Source organism: Mauremys mutica, chromosome 5 (assembly GCF_020497125.1).
Source record: "Mauremys mutica isolate MM-2020 ecotype Southern chromosome 5, ASM2049712v1, whole genome shotgun sequence".
NCBI lineage: Eukaryota > Metazoa > Chordata > Testudines > Geoemydidae > Mauremys > Mauremys mutica.
In genome coordinates, this window is record NC_059076.1 from 99930376 (window position 1) to 99953039 (window position 22664).

The 22664-nt window shown below is 39.4% G+C and overlaps 1 protein-coding gene across 3 annotated transcripts in view; it reads right to left on the reverse strand.

Annotated features, from left to right (window-relative positions):
* Positions 1-346: 346 nt before the first annotated feature.
* Positions 347-22664, reverse strand: part of RHOH (ras homolog family member H) — a 30443-nt gene continuing 8125 nt past the window's right edge. Inside the window, exons 1-4 of one of the 3 annotated variants that reach the window (XM_045017579.1) lie at positions 22150-22208; positions 20669-20772; positions 13503-13613; positions 347-4283 (exon numbers count right to left, since the gene is read on the reverse strand). In XM_045017579.1, coding sequence (XP_044873514.1) covers positions 3477-4052 — 576 coding nt within the window. In that variant the 5' untranslated portion in view covers positions 4053-4283; positions 13503-13613; positions 20669-20772; positions 22150-22208 and the 3' untranslated portion in view covers positions 347-3476. Of the gene's footprint in view, positions 4284-13502; positions 13614-20668; positions 20773-22149; positions 22209-22664 lie in introns of those variants that run through there. The other 2 variants (XM_045017578.1, XM_045017580.1) reach the window with 2 other exon arrangements.

The window sequence follows — 22664 nt, forward strand, 5'->3', positions numbered from 1 at the left end:
GTTTCTGTTGCACATTTTCCTTTGACTTTGTTCAATATAAAGATAATTTGGGTGGGGGGGCATCTTGATAGCCAGTAATCACAGCAGCATGTAGCCGATAATCACCGCAAGAGGTCTTGGCATAAGACTTATTATTCTGCAATACATAAAAGCAGCACTTTTAATCAAACTGAACCCAAGAAGAGAAGATAATCTGTTAGAGCCTTTTTAAAAAAATATATCCAGAAAAAAATGATTGGCTAAATCAGGTTAGACATCAGTTACTCTGGTAATAAGCACCATAGAAATGTCTATAAATAAATAAACAAAGTGAGAAGATTTACAATGACTCATACTTTTTGCACCCATTTTTTAATGTTCATGACATTAACAATCGTTAATCTTTAGTTAGGCTTACAGAAAACACAGTTTTCAGTAATGAAGGAATATAAGATTTGATAAGGGAAAAAAAACCATGGTGGTTGCCAAGGCTAAAGGGTTTTCATCGAGGACCTCATCCTGCAAACATCTGTGCATCTGAATGATGTTACTCATGTGAGGAGTCCCACTGAGTTCAAATTCATTTACTAATAGGCTAGTTTTTAGTGTTTCTCTAGGCAATGGGCTTGCACTTTGTGCCTAAAATTTTGCAGACAGAGGTGGCGGAACTTAAGAGAGAAATACAGATAAGCTGAGAACTGACTGGAGCCCCTCTGCTGTGATCCTGGGTGCAGGAGTTTGAAAGGATTTAAAACAAGTATAAATGACCCGTATGAACCCAGTACTTGTTTGTAATGAAAGGGTCTCCCTTGAGATCACACTGGAAAGTTTACAGTAGACGTAAATGTTTACCAGCCTGGGACTCAATGGTGTAATAAACACTTCAAGTGCTTTGTGCCCACTTGCAGTTCAAGGGCATACCCTGGAAACATTTGCTCACATTAGTAATTTTATTCATAGGAATAGTCCCACTGAACTCAGTGTATGACTCTGCCCATTGCTCCTACTTAGCTACAATTCCAAGAGGCAGGTAATATACAAGCAATTGGCTGATACCAAAACTAAGTAACCATGGGATCTCATTATGGAACCCTTCCTCTTTCAACCCTCAATTCCTGCTCTATTGTTTGCTACTCACACTCACTGAGTCATGTCTTAAATTGTTCTAGAGGGCACCTAGTATGCTTAGGAGCACCATATAAACAATAACCATCATTATTTTGTCTCATGCGAGTTCATGTCTGCAATTGCTGGGAAGAGCAGGACTTAATTTGCTAAGTTCTCTTTAGAGAAACTCTGATAGCCTACCAGCATGGGAGCAGCACCCTGAGGGTACCCAGTTCATTCCCCAGGTGAGAACCATAGCTATATTTGAACTACGATTTGCTTGCTAAGGAAGACAGACCCACCCAGCACTGGAGGTGTCTAAAAACAGTAAGTCAAAGTCCTGAGGTTCTTACTCAGTTTTGAATCAGACAAGTTATTACACCCACACTCCCATCCAAATGCTAGCAGGAGTTTGCCCAAATAAGGACTCAGTGAGAACAGAGACAGATCTTTCTCCCAGGATCCATGTGTAAAGAGGATCCTTACTCCTACAGAATGGGGAAGTGTTGCCTTCCATGGCACCATCGCCTCAGACCCTACAGAGAGCAGAAAGGGATGGGTTGAGCTAGAGGTGGAAAGGAGAGGGCTGGGTGCACTGCGTACGTGACTAATCTATCTCCCCACACACATCTATCCTGGCAACCACAGGGCATCCTTTGTAAAGCCCCCACAACCTAAGGTTGTGTTAACTTTTGTGCAGTGCCCAACTGCGCTGTGGAACCCCCTAGAAGGCTGCTGTGGGCAGGGAAAGCCCTATGCATGGGGCCATAGGTGCTGGAACTAGGGCTGTTGGGAGTGCTGCTGCACCCCCTGGCTTGAAGTCGTTTCCACTATATACAGGGTTTACAGTTTGGTTCAATGGCTCTCAGCACCCCCACTATACACATTGTTCCAGAACCCCTGTATGGGGCAAGAGTCACAGGGTGTGGTGGCACAAAAGGCCCTGATTCCCAGTGAGACCAGTGCATATCTCAGAGAATCCACAGGTTGTGTGTGTTGAACAACTGCCATCCTGAAAGAGGAGCATAGCCCACCTTTGCCCCCAGTAGATTTATCCCATGCAAACCCATATGCAGGTTTTCTCTGCAGGGGAATAATCTAGCCCCAAGGATTTGACCCTAAATATTGTTAGTCTCCTCTGGTAAGTAAAGGATATTGAATTATATCTTGCAGAAATCCAAAGTAATTACACTTGGCTTCCCAGTTCCAGAGATTGTTTGTTGCTGATTCAATTTATATCAATTCAATGTCACCATGTATTTGATTACCCTTAATATGTGAGATTATTGGTTTCAACAAAACCTCTGTTCAGAAAAATGTTCATAAAAAAAATGTGAGTGAGAATTTTAGTGCTTATGAAAAATGTCTGTCATCCCTGGAGACTGAAATCTTCTGCCAGCAGATCAGGGGCAGCACATTGCATGACGATGTGAGCATCCCTGCACTGTCCCATCCGGGAGCCTAAAAGTTCTATCTGGGAGTCAGCACCTCTAGGGATGAGAGAGCACGTCAGTCTCCTCTGGCCCATTCAGTCTTTGACTTCTTTGCTGAGACAGTCACCAAATGCCAAGTTTGGCAGGTTTTCCGATTTAGTCATCAGTCTGCTGGGAACTGAGCTGAGGCGATAAAATAAATATTATGTAAGACACAGATCAACTATCAATAATTTTTGGTCACTTCCAGACTGGGTAAGTTGGATTTGAACCAGCAAAGGTGAAAGATTCTGTTCCATTAATGATCCCCAGTATTCCAGCCCTCACCCCCATTGCTAACATACTGTATTGGGGGCTTTACCTCAATAAGAACCGCAAGAGTTTGGTCCTAGGAGACTGTTTCACAGATATGACAGTTTGTATTTGTGGTTAGCTAGAGAAAACAAACTATATTAGAGGAGTTTAAAACAAAATGTACAACTGGCTTTTTAAATTAAATATACAATGATCAGATTATATATACAAAGTTCTTAGAGTCAAAAACTCAGCATGGGAAGTTATGTCAGCAGGAATTTCAGGCAAAGCAGAGGCCTTCTATCATTAAATAAGTGCGGACACATAAACCAACAATAGAAATGAAAAATTAAAGAACATAGATATTATCCATAAGTCTCCAGTTCAGGCTCACTCCAGTCCTCTGTGACCAGGCAGCCTAGAGTAAATTAGCTCATTTACAGTTTTGTGGAGAAAGGAGAGTTAGCTGCACTTTTCATGTTCAAAGGCATTATTCATGGAAAGGGAAAAGCCAAGTCAGGTAGCAAGTACATCTGGCCCATCAGGAACACTAGCATGGTGATACTACCAGAGGTCCTGCCTTGGCTCACTTTCCATTTTCTATGCTGATGTACTTCTGTTCAAGGGAAGAAGTAATGCGGCTAATAGAGTAATAAAGGGACTTCAAAAGATCCTGCACTCATTAACGGAGAAGAGTTTCCTTCTCTTCTGTTTTCGGGCTTGATTGACTGCAGTCCGGACTGCATACTCAAACACCTGCTGCACTCCCCTGTTGCTGAGAGCAGAGCACTCCAAGTAGCCTTTAGCTCGGACCTCCCGGGCCAATCGCTTCCCATCAACTGAGCTGATGCAGGACAAGTGATGGGGTCCTGTTTCCCGCTGGTCAGTTTGAGTGGCCACCACTAAAACGGGGATTCGAGGTAAATGGCTTCTGATCTCACCAATCCATTTATTCCTCAGGTTTAAAAAGGAGTTGTGGTTGGCCACTGAATAGCACATTAACACCACGTCAGCCTGTTGGTATGAGATGGGGCGGATGCCTTTGAAGGCATCACTGCCTGCTGTGTCCCAAAGGCCTAGGCTAATCTGGACACCATCCATGAAGACATCCACCCCTGTGTTTTCATACACTGTGGGCTTGTAGGTATCGGGAAAAGTCTCAGAGGTGAAACGTACCAAGAGTGATGTTTTCCCCACAGCGGTATCTCCCACCAGCACGCACTTGATTGAATCCAGCATTTTCTCAAATTCCACCTCAAAACGCAACGTTTCAGCTCAGCAAGAGCAGGAGCCGTAGAGAGAAAGAGAGTTCTCAGGGACCTTTTGAAATAATCTCCATTCAGTAGGAATTCATCCAGATTCTTTAATTTCTCAAGACCCGAGAGTTTCACTTGAGTACAAAATCCCCTTCTCTCCCACACAACTGGGTGATGCTATCAGCTGAATGCTTCACTGAGTAAAACGAGCTTCCTGAAAGAGAAAAAATAAAATGTAACATTTATATGCCACCTTTGTTCTAATCCAGTGAAAATGCATCATTTATTGTAAATTTCTCTGGACATCAATTTGGGCAGCTCCAAACAGTGTTCTAATACAAGTATTAATTTCATTCCCTAGCCACACAGATAGCACCAATTAATGTAAAAAAAAATCTTTCTAGGACAATAATCATCTTTCTCTAGTCCAAGCATTTGTTATATTAGATACCACTCAGGTTTCTCACTCAGCAAACGGAGTAAGATTTTAAAAAATGCCTAAGTAATTTAGGAACCTAAGTCCCACAGACTTTCAATGAGACTAAGGCTCCTAAGCATCTAAGTCACTTTTGAACATGCAAGTTAGGCTTTTTAGGCACTTTTGAAAATTTACGAACCCTCTCCAGCAATGCTCTTCAAATGCTGCACATGAAAAAAAATACACACTAATTGATTTGATTATTTAAATAATTCAACAATCAAAAACAACATGCAACCTCTCAGATAACAATGAAGCGTGATGGGGGGGAGTCTTTAGATATAAATCTTGTGTGACGGGAACCCTTTTAGTTTTACAAATGGTGCAGTAGCTACTGGAGGGGGGAAAATGCTTAAAATCTCTTTGTTGCAAATCTCTTTTAAAAAAACAGGCCAGAAGAGCAAACCAAATAAATATATTCTCCTTCCCAACAGTTACATTTTGTTAACCGTACGCAATCAATTCAAAATTTAGATAGTTTTAAAAACTGAATTAAAGTAGTTTCAAGCGTTACACCTGCTCTTGAGACCCTTACCAGTATTTAAGGTTTTACAATCACATTTTCCTATTTTTGTAAATGTTTCTCTCTTCCCCAATTGCTCTGCGAAAGATTCACACAAACAACAGGGGGAAACTAACTGTCTGATTGTACAGGGGAAAGAGTGAAACTGACTATACACTAAATGTTGTCAAATTCAGTAACTGAAAAACTAAAGAAAAATAACTTTCCCTTCTTCTCTTTCTAGTCTTAGATGTTCTGAATAATAATAGTAGCTTAAAAATATGAGTTTAATTGCTAAATTGACAGTGTCCCTCTAATGTGTATTTTTCACTTAAATAATTGATTTCCATTCCATCCCCTTCTTTTGTTAAGAGGGGAGACAGTTCTGGAGTTTATTTGTACAGACAAAAATTATCACCTCACCATAAAGTGCAGAAGAATGCTCTGTAGTTTACAACAGCCAACTCTAGTTTCAACTATCCCAGCATTTTGCTCTCCTACCTATACATTTCTAGTATATTTAGTGCTTCTACTGATTTCACAAAGAAAAAAAACCAAACATCAGTTGGACTTGCAATGCATTTAACTAGCATTGACAGACAGTGCAATTCACTGCTTCCATTTTATAATCAGGCAGTGTCCAACCTCCTGTGGGATTGCCTACAGCATGGGCATGTCTTCTGCCACATGAGCCAACCGAAAGAAGATAAACATACAAGCAATCTGACTTGTACTCAAGGGAGTATTTTATTTTATAAATGCTGCTTCAAACCCTCAATTTTCATACTGATTTCTTGTTACTGGTATTTAGAAGAGAGTCATTGCAACAGGCGGTATTTCCTGGCTTGCAAACACAATGTCCGTTCCAACCCTTACACGATGGATTCTGAGAATTAAGATAAAGACTGAATCACATCCAGGTGCCCTCCTGTGTGTCAGGAAATGAACAAGAGCATGAATGAAGAAATCCTCTCACGTTTGCTTGATACCACAGAGTGTCTGGTGTATAATTTACTTTTAAAACTGTGAGTAGTAACCTGTAAAAGTTTAACCCCCCATGGAATAGATTTCACTCAGAAAAGAGAATTCCAAGTAAATCAAACTAGATTTTTAAAAAATAGAAATATAATACTTGAAAAGCACACACTGGATGTGCTGTTCAATTATTTAAGCATGTTTATTGGAGTGCTGCTATACTTGAAAATTGTATCAATGTTACCATGATAAAGCCCTGTATTCCAGTGGCTTATAACTCGGACATAACCATTTGCTCCCCTATTAAAATTCAGCATAAAAGAACTACTCTCCACAGCACAAATTTCTTTAATTCATTTTCAATCCTATTAGTCTGGTTATTTTTAATATATTTGAGAGGGAAAAAATAGAAGTTAGCAGTTCATGATGCTTTTTGGTTTTCTCTAAACTAAAAAATGAGACCGACAGACACACAGCGGTGGCATACAATTTGCCCTTAATCTGATTCTATTGCTCTGGATATTATGAAAATAAAATAGAATGATGGCTAATATAGTAAAAACAGACTAATGAGCCTGCTATTACATGTCCTAGTACTGATACACACTGACTAGTACTGACACATACTTACCGGTACTGACAAGTCCCGTCACAAAAGCATATGGCTGTTTTTAAAGTAAAGGGGGTAAAACTACAATCCTTGGATAAATGAAACTAAAAGGAACCCAGTAAGGGCCATTTTCTGATTCCTCTTGAGTGGGTGTGTCCAAGGGCTGAGGGACCTCTACCCTGATCTAGATCTGGCTTTATTTTTGCTATCAGCTGCAGTTTGCATTCTACCATATGTTATACGCACTAAATAAATGCATATTAGATTTGGGATTTTAATTACACAAAAGCCAAAAATGTCAGATGTAAAATTCTCACACAACTTTCACTGTAATTGCCAACTATCTGTGCAAAACAGTAGGGTCTTAAATGACATGATCACACAACATATGTGCAAAATTCCACCTACATCCATGAAAGTTTACAAGAAAAGATGCAATTTAAGCATACATCAAGCATGCACAGTTCATCTCACCGACAAAGTCTTACTGTAAAAAGAGTATTAAAATTCAGTGTAAGCAGTAAAGAAAACACTGCACAAGTAAAGCTAAAGCTATACAAGTCAGTTTAAACCTAAATGAAGTATACATACTACTTGATGTCCTTTAAAAAGTCCTGTTGGAGGGGCAGTACTAAACCTCGGTTTAAGAGCAAAAGTGGCAACACAACATACTGCATAAGCACCTGCAAGGCTAGAAAAAAATATTGCAGTTCCTTTCCACTGCATTGTATTATAGAATGTGCCAAATAATATATCACATTGCCCAGTTCTGTGTGATCACCAAATAAAAGACCCTATTAGAAATGCCGGCTGACAGGGGTAGAGTAAAGGTTGCTAAGAGAAATTTAAATCTGAATTTCCTAACTTCTGTGTGATCAACCTTAATGCAGATGTAGATGTTTTGCATATAATTTAAAAAAAAAAGACAGAAAGTGAGTAAAAATTTAAAATATCACTAGGGAGATTTCCCAAGGCCCGAATAGGAGATAGGTACTCCCTTTGCATTGTCTTTCAAGAGGAGCTGGGTGCCTAAATGCATTTTGTGCTTTTGAAAAATTCTCCCCTCCCCCACAACCCCCAAAGGTAAAATATTGGGGGGAAACTGTAAATTAAAGAAATATTAAAAAAACAAGCAAGGAAGGATGGATTGCAATAGGATATAATGGAAACCTACAGAATCCTGGATCCAATGAAGTTGATGGCAAAATTCCCACTAATTTTAATGGGGCCAGGATTTTGCTTCCTCCTGTCTCTCCCCCCGCCCCATCTCAATCATTGATACACACTGATACCACAACTGAATCATGTCATCTACTGAACTAATGGCCAAATAGTGTCCAGTACCTGCATGCGTGCACATTGTGGGGAGAAGGCAAAATAACCCTCCTTCCATTCACCACCCATGAGAAGGTTAATCACATGGGAATCTCTGAGCTCAGGGACTTCCAGGACTGTATGTAAACTCTGGCAACACTAAGGAGAGTAAAGCCACAACCTTACACCTCTGCATACGGAGTGGTGGAGCTAGATGGGCACAGAGAGGAGCAGATGCTGCTCCCTCCTTCTCCTGGAATTGTGCAGTATCCATGCTCACTGGAGTTCCAAAGTCTGCTTGCTCCATGCACAATGCATCCTAGAGCTGCCACTGGCACAACTGTGCCTCCATCACACTCAGTGGGAGACTGAGGCCATTTGACATAATCAAGCCATATCTGATTGATGGTATCTAAGACTCACCACCCTTGTGTAGGAACAGCAGCTGCCCTGGGCCTCATCCTTTACACATGCATTTGAGTACCTTTGCTCACATCAGTAGTTGGTACTTGATGCAAATAAAGGCACAAGATTTGTTTGTGTGGTTGCAGAATCAGGCCCTCTAATGATTAATTTTACCATATATACCGAACAGTTTATAATCTGTAACGGTTACAAAAAGAATAAGTAGAAAGACTAATGCATAAGTGACTTCTTGGAAAAATACTTAAACACTGCAAAGCCTGATGTGGTTTGTGAGTCGTACAGGAAAGTAACCAGGGCCCTGATCCTGCAGTGGGCTCCACATGGGAGCAGTGGGCTGATGACACAGCTCATTGCAGGATCAGGGCCTGAGTGAGTATATATCACATGAAGAATTAGCTTTACTTGTGAGGAAACAATTCCAGGCACAAATTGATTCAGGAACATTTATAGCTTAATGAGGCAGGTTTATCTGCTGAACCAAATGAGACTATTTTTCAATTTCACTAGAAAAAATGCTAGCTTCTAGTTTAAAGCATAGAATGTCATCAAGTGTGGTCAAACATCTACATGAAAACACATCCCTGAGCTCAGAAAGAGGCATCAGGAACTCCTACATTCTTATCCTATCTTTGATACTCCTGGGGGTTAATTCTGTACCATTGCAAATGTGCAGAATGTATGTCTGCTGTGGATTTCTTTGCTTCCCCACAGAAAAATGACTTTTTGACAGGGAAGCAAAGGGAAGCCACAAGAGTGGTCATGTGACCCTCTCCACCCGTATGTTTCAGGTGCCCAGGGCAGCGGGCAGAGAGGTAAATCACTGTGAGGCAGGGGGCGGAACTGGGAAAGACCCATCTGGTGGCTCCTATCCTGTAGCAGGCTCAGCTGCTAGTCCTGGCTGGGCTGGGGAGGACAGGACTTCCTCTTCCCCTCCACGGCATCCAGGCCAGGTCAGACCCACAACCATATTTCTTCCCCAACTGCAAATCTGCCCTCTCCCTACTTCCTGCACCCATCGCTCCTCAGCTGCAGTGGGAGGGATCCCTGTACAGGGAACTGCTCCCCCATCCACCCAACCACCGTGCATCCAGACACCCTCATACCCAAACCCTCCCACTGAGCCTCACTCCCCTGCACTCCTTGCACCGTGTCAGGTCCTTGTGCTGTGTCAGGGCTGGGTGTAGCCTCACCGCTGAGTCCGTTTCTTGGTGGGGGATCTGCACAGTGATCTCCCACTTCTGTGCAGCCAGTGGCCTGTGATCCCTAATGACATGCTGAAGCCTCCACATTTATTTAACAAATAAAATTTGCAGAATTTTAAAATACTGTGCACAGGATTTTTAATTTTTTGGTGCAGAATTTTTCATATTTTGGCACAGAATGTCTTCTAGGTAGTTTGAAAATGATTCCGGCCTTCTCTAAACTAGGATTTGGATTAGTTAACATGTGTACAAAGAATAGTGTAGCCAAGGCCTTTAACACATGCTAGTCTGGTTGGCCAGCCAAAGATTAAATACAATGCATATGCTAAGTATTATCATCATTATCCTGCGACTACTCCTGTAACTGGAATTTACTGTAATTCCCATAACTATCAGTATCTGAAATGGTTATATCATGGGCTTTAACACTGCATAGACAACCATTAATGAGAGTTGTTGCAGGGAAAGGATGTTGAGAAGTTCTCACGCTGAAAAAGATTTCCAAATGCTCTACACAATTTAAATTCGTTGCATAATATTTCTATCCATGCCCTATCCTTTTGCCCATTCACGTAACTCCCATTCCACCACAGAGAAGATAATGGCCCAGAATATGGTCTCTAGGTCTTCTCCTGTCCTATTCTCTCTCATATGTGTATTATAATTGTTGTACATTCAAATTGTATGCCACATATATAACTATATCTGTAACCCCTCTTATTTTACACATATACGAGGCTCTTCAGAGGGCTAGTGAGGAAATAGCATAGCAGTGGAAATGTCTGCTTATCACATACAGCTATATATCTCCATCTCAACTGATACAGCCAGAACTGTGGTTTGCAGTACTCAGTGTCTGGAGGAGACTGGGGAATGGATGAGGGCTAGCTGGCTGATTGGTTGGGGGAAGTAGCCAGAAGATATGGTAGGAATAATACTGGCCCCTTTCATTGAGGATGTGAGCAGGGCCGGCTTTAAGCCGATTCCCCCAATTCTCCGGAATTGGGCCCCACGCCTAAGAGGGCCTCACACCCGCGCCTGAGAGGGCCCTGCGCCTTAGGCGTCTTTTAATTTTTTTTTTTTTACTCACCTGGCGGCAGGGGGGGTCCGCTACGGGTCTTCAGCGGCATTTCAGCGGTGGGGGGGGTCTGCTCCGGGGCTTCGGTGGCATTTCGGCGGCAGGGGGTCCTTCGGTGCTGTGGAAGACCCGGATCAGACCCCCTGCCGCCAAAGTCCCGCCGAAGCCCCAGACCGCCACCAGGTATTCAAATTGGGCCCCGCCGTTCATAAAGCCAGCCCTGGATGTGGGTCTGCCATTTGTAGATCAGGTTAACAGTCTGGGGATCTGGTTAGACTCCCAGCTGGTATTAGAAGGTCAAGTAGCTGCTACAGTTTGGATTAGTTTGTTTTCATCTCCACAGGGCCCTAAGGTAGTGCCTGTTTCTTTCAGATACAGACCTTGCAACTGCCATCCATGCCTCTGTCACCCCAATGTTAGAATATTGCAATGTATGGACTACATATTAAATCCATCTGGAAACTGCAACTGGTGCAGAATCCAGGACCCCACTTGCTAGGCAGGGTTTCTTTTCATGAAAATGTTCAACTAGTGATACTCAGACTGAGGTTCACGAACCTCAAGTGGCTCTTTAATGTGCCTCCTGCAGCTCTTTGCAGCACATGATATTAAACCACTGTGTGATTTAATTATTAACCAATCTAAGTTATTAACCAATCAGGATGCTTTTACTATGTTAGTAACCAATTGTAGTTGATAAAATAATAATACTTGGTCAGTCATTTTGCTGATAAATAGATAGATAGATAGATAGATATATAAAACTAAATATTTCCTCAGTCATACTGTTTAAATACGAATATATAGTACTATAGTAAACGAAACAATACATTCACTAATATGGCTCTTTTGGGTAATGTTGATCACTAATTTGACTCCTGAACTACTGAGGTCTGAATATCACTGTGTTAAACCAATGCTCTATTATCTGCACTAACTCCCTATTAGTTTGTAGTTTGATTTTAAGATGTTGCTTTTGACCTGTAAAACCCTGAATGACCTACCTCTCTATGGGTATGTCTACACTGCAGCTGGCAAGCGTAATTTCCAGCACAGGTAAACAGACTCAGCTTGAGCTATCACCTAAAAATAGCAGTGTGAACTCTCCGGCACTGGTGGTGGCTTAGCTAGCCACCCCAGTCCAAGCCCACCCAACTTCCTGAGTCCGAGCTCAGGTACTAGCCAAAGATGCCGCCAGCGCCGCATTGTCCACTCTGCTATTGTAGGTGCTACCTTGAGCTGAGTCTGTTTACCTACGCTGGGAACTACATCTTCCAGCTGTAGTGTAGACATAAGACAACATGTCTCTTCATAAAACAGCAAAACAGTTGCAGTCTGTGGAAGCATTTGAGCTATGGCACCATTGGTATGAAAGAGAAGGCGGGGGTGAAGGGGATACTGCCTGAGGGTTTTCCATTAGGCCCCCACACCTTTGCAACTCTCTTCTCTCATGTGGTCCATAACAGCCTTTATTCAATTTGTTAATTTGCAGAGCAGGCTACAAAGTCCCTCTTTCTTCCTGTCCAAGCAGGAGCAGGGAGAAGGGTGAGGTTGGCAGGCTATAGTAATTTAATTGGTAAGGTTTTTTAAATGTCTGTTATATTTATGTTACTGCTGGTGTAGTGTTGTTAGTGCATAATTGCTAGAATTATGATCAATTGCTAGTTTATGATTAATTATAGTTTTAAGAATTTGTAAAAGTGCTCAGAGGTTGTGATGAGCACTCTTTATATGGTTACTATACATTTAAATAAATAAATGAGAATATACACCTTCCATGTCTTTCTGAAGTTAGGATAACAAACCATACATGCTAAATCTTTACTTTCAAACCTTGAGAACGTTGTCTCAAAACTAAATTTCTTCAAACAAGTCAAAGACACCAGTCCCAGTTCAAACCTGTGAAATTTAACAAAGATTTTCAGTTTTCTAAATAAGAAAACTGGAAGGTAAAGACTTGTTTCTTTTTTAAAAGAAAGAAAGAAAGAGAAAAAAAGAAAGAAAGAAAGAAAGAAAGCTGTCTTTTTATCACCTACATGCAACTCAAAACCAGCCAAACATCCTGGAGTTAAACTTCCCTAAAAATATTCATGTCTGAGATGAGACAAAGCATGAACATTTTGAACTCCTAAAATGCTTTTTCAGATGGTGTAAAGCTTGAAACTAAAAACAAGGGATAAAGGCCAAATTTTCAGACATTTGTAACTATGTTATTATTAAATAGGCTATCTCATGCCCTCAGTTTTGAGACTGAAATCCCCATTGCTGAGAATGGGGATTTCTACTTCAACGTGGGTAGCATGATATGGCCCAGCAGTATTAACGAAGAAAATTAAGAGGTGAAGCCCCATACTGTGATTATTTGTGTCTGATCACACTTTTGATATAACCACATCATGAAAATTAAACATGCACACCCATGAATTAGAACAACCTTAAAAGGTCAAAAAAGTCTGAGCATAGCAGTGGAAAGTAAAGGGCTGATATTTTGGGTTCCTGAACTAGTGAAGTCAATGGGAACTATGAGTGCTGAGTACCTCTGATAATCAAGGCATGGATCAGGTGGATCCTTAAACCACCTCATTCTCATTGTGCTTAGGTACGGAGTATAGTACGAAATGTCCGATAACTCACTATTTGGGTGCCCAAGACACAGCAGTAAATGACTGATTTTCAACACTAACCCCTGTCTCCTGCCTAAATTCATATGAGGTTACTTCCTGGAGGTGAAATTCACCCTTTACGGGGGGCCAGTACAAGTCCCTGATCCAACATCCTTTGAAGTCAATGGAAAGGGAACATCGGGTCACGCCCTAAGAAAGCGATGCACAGGCCTTTTACTGGTTACCTGAATAGGGGTGAACTTCATCCATTGTGCCGTGTAAAATTGTTCTGGTACACTGTATATTGGATAAAATAGCCTTTCCCATCCTCAGCTGTAACACCTTTTTGTTCTATGCTGTTAAATAATTCAAAATTTTTACATCAGATGTGGCTACATTTCAGTGGTGGATATGCATATACATATTGGGGGGTGGAATTCTACACACATACACCCATATTTATCTATCTAAGATACTTAATGGCCCCCATTAGGGTATGTGTATCCACCAATGAAATACAGCTACTTCTGTGTGTGCATCTAGGTATAGATATGCACACACACACACACACACACTACATAGTTAAACTTATATAAACACACTCACATTATAGTCCTATTACATGTACATATTATGAAGAGACATCTTTCCATAATTAAAAATTACTTAGGTTCCAGTCCTAAGGCCATGCCTAACTTCAGTATAATCAAACCAAAGGTCCAATCTTGTAACCATTTAGGCATGGAAATAGTCTCATTGACTTCAGTTGCACTGCTTGTGTGTGAAGTTTTTCACATGTATAAGGGTTTGCAGCACTGGGCCCCAAACCACGTCAGATTTCTCATGATGACACATCCTACTTTAAACACAGAACTTTTTTCTTGAAGTATGAGGTAAATCAGAAAAGACATATCTATGGTAACATATATATTATGTAACTATTTATATAATATTTGGTAAAAACATTTTTAGCGGTTTAACTCTTTAAAATCCTTCTATTGTGTTTTGTTTTACTGAAGTTCAGGTATTGATTTCTCTACAGATAGGACTTATCACGAAGTCTGGTGTCTTTCACTGTTTTTGTTTGAATTTTTAACACCCATTAGGAAGTAAAATGTACATAGAGCGTCCATCCCTCATGCACACACAATGGATTCAAATCTGTGTATAAAATTAATATATACCTTTATTCAGAATATGGCACTATTTGCCAACCTGGGTAGGTATATAGCTATATGCACAAATCAATCAGTATATATTTAAAAAACATGAACAATTCAATAACAAATCTATACATTCATGTTTACTAAAACACACATACACACACATATATATAAATACACTCACACACATGAAAATATATATATATAGATGAGATAATATATTTTTATATATGCAAATGAATGGAGACAAACAGACATAAATAAATTACACAGTCACTTACATGTAATTACATTTCTATTCTATGTGTACATACTAATATTTATATTCAAATCATTACAATTTTTCTATCCTCTATTGTATGTGTCTATGCATGCATTTATATGTAAATCCTATAACTATATAATCTAAAACAAAATACAAAAATTTAAAAATCTGGAAATCCTCACACAAAAATCTTTAGTTAAAGATAGTTGAGGTTAAAAGGATGTTGTGTCTTTGCACATTGTCCAAAGCTCATTCCAGTCCATGGGAGTCTTTCCATTGATTTCAGTGAGCTTTGATCAGACCCTTGGGGAGGGACTGTCTTCTTGTTACTTGTTTATACAGTAACTATCAAAATGAGCCCTTGGTCCATGACTGAGGAAGGGGGGAGGGGCTCAGACACTACTATAATAAAAATAATAAATTATAATACTACAGTTAACACCAAAATATAGATTTGTATACCTCCCTGTCACATACATATAAAAACCTCCAAATGTTAAAAAGTCTGGAAATGCGTCTGTAAGCTGTCCAGTCACTTCCCCACTGCTGGGTAGTAATAACTGGCCATCCACTCGTACTGCAACCATTTTCATTTATCCACTCAAACTTTAGCTTTGCCCCCATTGTTTCATTGTTTAATTGAACAAAGGTGTTGGTTGCTAAATTAGGGGCGTGTATGTTCCTTACAAAGTGCACATTATAGGTTTTTAAAACGTTAGGATCTCAAAGCCCAGCCCTACTTCTTCTGACTTCAGCGGGAGTAGGAGCAGACTCTCTCTGTTTAGTATCATATGTAGTATTTGTATGTGCTTTATTACAGGGGGATGTGCTCAGGGAGAGGAAAATTAATAATGCAACACAGAATTGGAATGTTTCATGGAGGTGTTAGGTGTAGGGGAGGGATTTGGTGTTGTTGTTCCAAGTATGGGGATGTGCGTACAAGATATTCTATGTTGAATTTGTAACTGTTTTGTGTAACAAATAACGTATGTTGTATTTCATAGTGAACAATTCAGGATACATTGATACATTATGGTGAACATTTATATTTTCCTGTATTTCATGTCTGAAGTTATGTGTTGATTTTTAATGGGGCAAAGGTAAAATTGAGTGAGCTGTAGAAATTTGGTGAGGTGGCGAATGATGAATGATTAATTATGTCAAGGTAGTAAGGAACTGACTACATACTTTAACCGTGTATTTCCAGAATTGCCAATGTCCACAGTTTCTGTCTTGTGTGTATGGTAGGCAGGTATAAAATCTTTAGTTAGATGTTAGCTATAGCAAGTGGTATCCCCCTTTCGAACCTAACTATCAATTACAGTTTTGTGTGGCAATATGTCTGTACCTAGTTAGCAAATCACTTTATAAAGCACTTTGTGGATGGAAGGTTATTATTCCTGCATTTGGTGGTTTAACCTATTTAACCCTTTAATTTGTTTTACACTTTTTTGTATTTAATTTATATGTGGCTACCTTGTAAGGTCTATTCCATTATCCAGTCTTCATGTACTTTATACTGTGCAGTTGTAAAATTGGTGTAACAGCATATTTATGGAATACACTGGAAAGGCTCCTTTCCCACATTCATAGCTTCCCTAGGAATGCTTTATTTTAACAAAAGAAATTGAATACGAAAGTATGTATAAATGGCACTGAAGTCCCCTTTCCTGCTCACACGGAGTCACAATGAAGTTATCCAGCTGGGTGCAGGAGCCTGTGAGCATGGATCTTATTTCAGGGTCAGGGCTGCAGTTATAACAAAAAAAAAAGGGGGGGAGTGCCCCAGCCTTAGCAAGCTGTCATACTTGTATTCATTTAATTTATTTTTGAAGTAGCACCTGTTGTATATAGAGGGTCAGATTTACATTGATGCATACGCCATGCAATCCGTGATGTAAGTCTTTGCGGAATTTGGTCTGAGAACGCCTGCTTTATTTGCTTTCTCTGATTTCTGTGCAACCTTAACATCCTATCACTTTTATATCAAATGTGTAATATTACAAGCAGCATTGGACCATATGGAATAGTTTCAGAAGAAGAAAAAACCCTCAAGGATGGATTTTCCAACTTCTCTCCACTACCAAAAATAGATACTTTATATAGACCCCTTCTTTTCTCATCCCCCAGTACAGTTTTTTTTTTTGGTCAGACTTCATTTTAGATTCTTATAGCTGAAATGTAATTTTTCATCTAGTGACTGGATAATACATAGTACATGGCGGGGTACACTTTGGCAAAGTATTTCTGTTCTCTCAGAGTGGTCGGGAACTTTTTAAAGTTTTTCTTTATTGGCAAAGAAGTGTTAGAACATTTTGCATTAAATCAGCCATTTATATGAAAAAGAGACATTTTTATTGGTGATATGGCGGAATGCCACATTTTGGACTTGTATACCAACATTTGCAAAATTTGGTTTATTTGACTCAGGGGGCTTGGTCCAAGCCCATCTGGAAGTTTTATAACAACCTCCCATTCAGTATTAAAGCCTTATTGAAACATAAGTGAATTTTCAAATCTGGTTTTAGTTTTATAATAATGAAACGTCCCATCTTGAAAAGCTTTTGTTTAATTTATTTTATAACACGCCTTTGTAAAGAGAGGAAATCAAAAATACAAATGTGGTTAAAAGAAGACGCTATAAATTATTCAATATACCATACACTGTTGGAAGTAATTTGATATAATGGCCACACTTAAAACTTTCCAGTTTTTGATAAGTTTTTAAGCATAACCATTGTAAATGGAAAAATACAAAGTGCAATTTATCTATATTTCTGCTTATCCCTAAACTGACTTTTATCAGAAGGGAAAACATTTGCCTTTCCTATTAAAGTGAAAGATTTCAGGACTTTTCAAAGCCCCTGGATATGAAAGACAAGAAAAAAAAATCTTTAACTAACTACGGCCCTGGTTGCATGAAGAGAATCACCCTTTTTTTAAGTAGACACGGGTAACCTTCAAAATCAAATCAATATCACTTGAGAGGAGTAAAGAAATCAACAAATGTTACCACTAGCTCATATTGGGTGAATTTCACCTATTTTAGATTAATTTTCAACCTTGCAAACGTGTGTGCACTGAAAACAGTATTGTGCATTACCATTAACCACAATATTCATTCTGGCCTCTGCTGGAAGAGAAGGTGTTCTTTCCCTTCCCATGTATGTCGGGTCTTTCCCACATGGTGTGTCATCAGTGGTGCCCCTTTGGGAAACCCCCAAAACCAACAACAGCATCATTTTTTGGTTTTTAACATTTTTAAACATTTGATCTGCCTATTTTACTGACCCATGTGGATAAAAATATGTATCTTGAGTTCAATTACATTCACATCACATATGAATTTACAACAGCCATTGACTCCTGTGGGAGTTGGACAGAAGTATCGGAGGGGAAATAGGGTCCCTTGTGCAAAAGATATGTTTGTCCATATATCTGAAGACATAGGTAATTAGGAAAGGTAACTTAATCTGTGATAATTTATACCCCTGCTTATCCCTTTTTTCTTGTGGACATACAAACAGATAAAATCTTTAGTGAAATTCTGCTCTTAGTTCCATTGGTGCAGTCACATTAACATCAATAGGGATATTCTGATATAACTGAGAGCAGAATCTCTCAGTTGCCCTTCCTTTCTCTGGTGAGATATACATTTTAGACCTGATTATACAGCCGCTTTATACAAGTGATTCCCATTGTTCATACTTAGCAGCTGCATAACCAGAGCCTTTGGCTCCATATTATTCTCCTCTCAACACAGATCAGAGCTCATTTGTGTGTTGGGGAGTCTTTTGGTTTTTCAGAGAACATTAGAAATTAAGCACAAATAAATTATGCTAAATATATAGGAAAATATGTTTAATTTTATGTGACAGGGGTGATGGCAAGTCATGGGCCTCAAATTTGTTGTATGTTTCCAATAAATAGCAGTATCGGCACAATGTTTTAAAATATGTTCTCAATGGTGAGTTTGACAAGGTAACAGCCACTCTCCCTTTCTTTGTGGCTAGGTGGGAGAAGGCTCCCAAAACTATTTTCTTATTTTTTTATGGGGTCATGGCATGGTGATGTTTGAAAAACCACTGTTTTAAAAGATCCAGCTGGAGCTAGTCAAAAAATTAAAAACTTACTTTTGTGAAAAACTGAAATGTCAAAGTTGTTTTCATTCTTAAGTGTTTGAAACAGACCCATTTTTAGTGTTTTAGAAATTGTTCATGATTTTCATTCTTTTTTTCCACAAATTATTTTTAACGAAAAATATTACTGAAAAGGTAATTGAAGGTTTTAATTTAATGGTAAACAAAAAATTGCAACAAACTTTTACTTAATGTTTTACTTATTTTTAACTATAAAAAAATTTAACTTTTTGCAGCAAAATAAATATTTCATTTTCAAAGGCCATTTTTCAGCTAACCACGTTGTCAATGAAAAATGACAACCAGCTCTAGATCCATGAAGTGAGAGATAGGCTAGTGTCTTGGTCTTACATGCCTTTGTGACCTTTAGATTGGTTACCGTATTTCACACTATACATGGGACTACCAGGAAAGACCAGTCAGAAGGTTCCACTAGTGCAGATACAGCAGATCTCTTGCTTTGCAAGATTGGCCACAGGGAGCTCATTACATCTCTAGTTCTATTGGTTTCCGGTTTGCTTCTGGGTGTAATGCAAAATGTTCATTTAGGCCTTTAAAGGTCTATGGTTTAGTCCTATCTACCCAAGAGATTGACTCTCTGCTGTCCACCACTGTGGTAGCTGAGATCAGTTGATGCTCTCTTGAGGTTTGCGTGACTGCGGGCTGCTTCAAGAGTGTTTTCATTGGAGGGCATTTTCCCCGAGAACTCACTTTCCACATTGGTCAGACAGAGCCAGAATTTGTTGAACTTCAGCACGTGGTGTAAAACCCATCTCTCTACTCACGATATTCCTGAGAAGGTTGGTCAGACCCTTAAGAATTTCTCTGGGAAGGTCAGGTCTACACTATAGCAGCACAGCCAAACACTGCAATGGTGCTGCTGTAGCATAGATGCTTCCTACATCGATGGAAGGGGGTTTTCCATTGATGTAATTAAGCCATCTCTATGAGAGGTGGTAGCTAGATCTATGAAGGAACTCGTCAGTTGACCTAGCCACGTCCACACTGGGGGCTAGATCGATCTAACCATGGTCAATCTAATTTTTAAATGTAGACAAGGTCCAGTGGTAACTGGCTGGGGACGTAGACTTAAATTTATGCTCTTACTCTGGCAGATGGACATGTGAGACATGTCCTCTGATGCAGCTAATCATTGGCAGAAAAATGTTAAATGTTTGAGGCCTGATTCTCATTTATACTGTGGCCACTTTACAGTGAACAGGCAATTTAAGGCAACTTGGCATAACAGAACAGTGTAAACTGGTCTTAGTGTAAATGAAACTCAGGCCCATATACTACAATTTAATGGTTAATGAGCTCAGAGGCTTAGACAATGGGTGGACGTCATTTATAAATACATAAACGATATAAACACATAAACGTCTAATTTTCCCATTGTAGAGCTTCTAGTCTAGTGAGTGTAAAACCCTAAAGTAAATTCAGCCAGTTCCTCCTTCAAAGGGTATTTCTTGCTGTAGGAAGTAAACTCACGTAAGCCTTCCTATAACTTTAATTCTGCCCAACATCTAAACAGTACATATATGCCAAGTTCCTGCCTCTTTAATGAAATTGGATTTAATTATGTGATACGTATTTAAGTCATTCTTTGATGGATGAGATTAAACCACATTTTGAAATCACTTTCACATTTATGGTAACTTCAAAAGTTAAATTAATTTATTTCTATAAAAATTCTGTTAGAGTTTTTATAAATGTAAACTACTACACAATCTAATGCAAAATTCCACCTTATTTCTATAGCAGTAGAAGACAGACATACACTAGGTACAGCAAAAAGCAGGCAGATCAGCCCTGCAAGGATCAGCTAGCCTTTTTTATCCTACCTTTCCACTCTGAAAATATTTTCCTTAGGACAAATTGTGTTAAAGACGGCCTCCTCCAGATGGTCACAGCCCCACTCCTATGCCTTGTACTAATGGAAACAGCACTGAAAGAGGAGGATAGGAAAATTAAGAATTACATTCAGATTTTTATGAGTACCTGAGAGAAATCTAGACTTGGCTGTGTCTAATGGATATTATGTGATCCAGCACCCTTAGACTCTGTCCTTATCCTTATCCTTCTTACATTAGCTACCTTTTCATTGGCAAGGTGACCATTATCGAATAGCTTATACGTTTGGAGGAGCAGCCTCTGAAAACAGAAGTTTGAAATGCATGTGTATATCTGGGTTTATATGTACATACACACCACTGCATATGTAACCAGACCATGTGTTGTGAAAATAACGTACTTGTTCTATAGAAGAGAGGAGTAGCATCGAGAAGGAAGAGGAGAATTGTGTTTGTGGCCATTTAGAAGGCAAGTTAAGGACTTCATTCTCAAAATGAAGAGGTGAAAAATTATTAGGATCCTAGCTGGACCAGGCTTCAGCTGAAACTAGGAGTGGAGCTGAAGAAATCAGTAAATTAAAAACCTTTTAATACTAACTTCAGTTAATAAAACATTACCATTTCACCTCTTTGAAAAAATTATTACAAAACAATTCTCATTCTAAATGTATATTGTGAAAATAAAACAATAAATTTTCCCCTCAGTGACAGTTTACTTAACAAACAAGGGATGGGATCCTCCTTTCATTTGCATCAGGTTTACGCATGTATAACTCTACTGACTTCAGTAGAGTTATTCATGATCTACACTACTGTCAATTAGATCAAAATCAGACCCAGGATTTTTAGATTTGTTTGTTTTCTATCTTTTTACCTGCATCAATTAACATATAAAGTTACTGGTATGTTCAACCTCACTTATGTCCTCCCTTTATAATGGGTCATTTTAGGCTGAAGTACCAAAAAAAAACCAAACCCTTAAAACACAATCAAAAATCCAGGGGCAACGTGTTCTTTTTATGCTGAAGTAAAAAATAAGCATAAAATATAATAACAAATCCAGGGGAAGTGAACAAGGGGGACTAGGTTGTCTTTTAATATGATATCACAATAAGGAATGTTCTATTTTGTATAAAATTTGAAAGTGTAGTTTTCAAATCAAGTTTTGTAAGATGAGACAATGAGGACAGCTAAAAACACTAATCTTGATTTAAAATATATATATTTACATTAAGGCACTGGGGGAAGGGGGCAAAAATTCACCAGACACAGGATGTTGAACGTGGCTCTTGAAAATAAATGTTACGGAAGTCAAGTACTCTTAGTGCAAGTGGAGGATAAAGAAGCAAACTGGAGTTCTACGGTTTTTGTTTTTCCAATGGAATTTTCCTTGCTGGATTAACAGTAAATTTTCTTTTTTCTTAAAAGGAGGTGGGGAGAGGAGGGGAAAAGAAGAACAGAGAATTACGTACCTTCCAAATAAGCCCGGTGTAAGAGACTGAGTTTAGTTCATCTGGTGATGGGGCAGCAGAGCCAGACGTAATGTGATGAAAAATAAGCGAGTGGTTTAGTTCAAGTCAGCTTCCTGAAGAGTTCTCAGCTCTGCCTGTGTGGGTTTTGCTGTGGGTTTGTGTGTCCTATTCTCTCTGTGATGACTCCAGAATGTACATGTAAAACTTACTCAGAGAAGGAGAGGGGGAGGGACACAGCAAGGCCCTGATGCATAAAGATTTCTCTGTCTTGCATAGTGACAGGTTTCAGAGTAGCAGCCGTGTTAGTCTGTAGCTGCAAAAAAGGTGCCACAAGTACTCCTGTTCTTTTTAAAGATTTCTCTCTGCAGCTTGCTGTTTCCATTCTGTTGCTGCTGCTACGAAGGTGGGGGCACCACAGCCCACTCACCAGCAACCAGTTAAAGGAAAAGCAGTTGAACAACTGCCCACGAGTCTGGGCTCTAATTCAAACTTCCATCGGTTTGACAAATAATTTA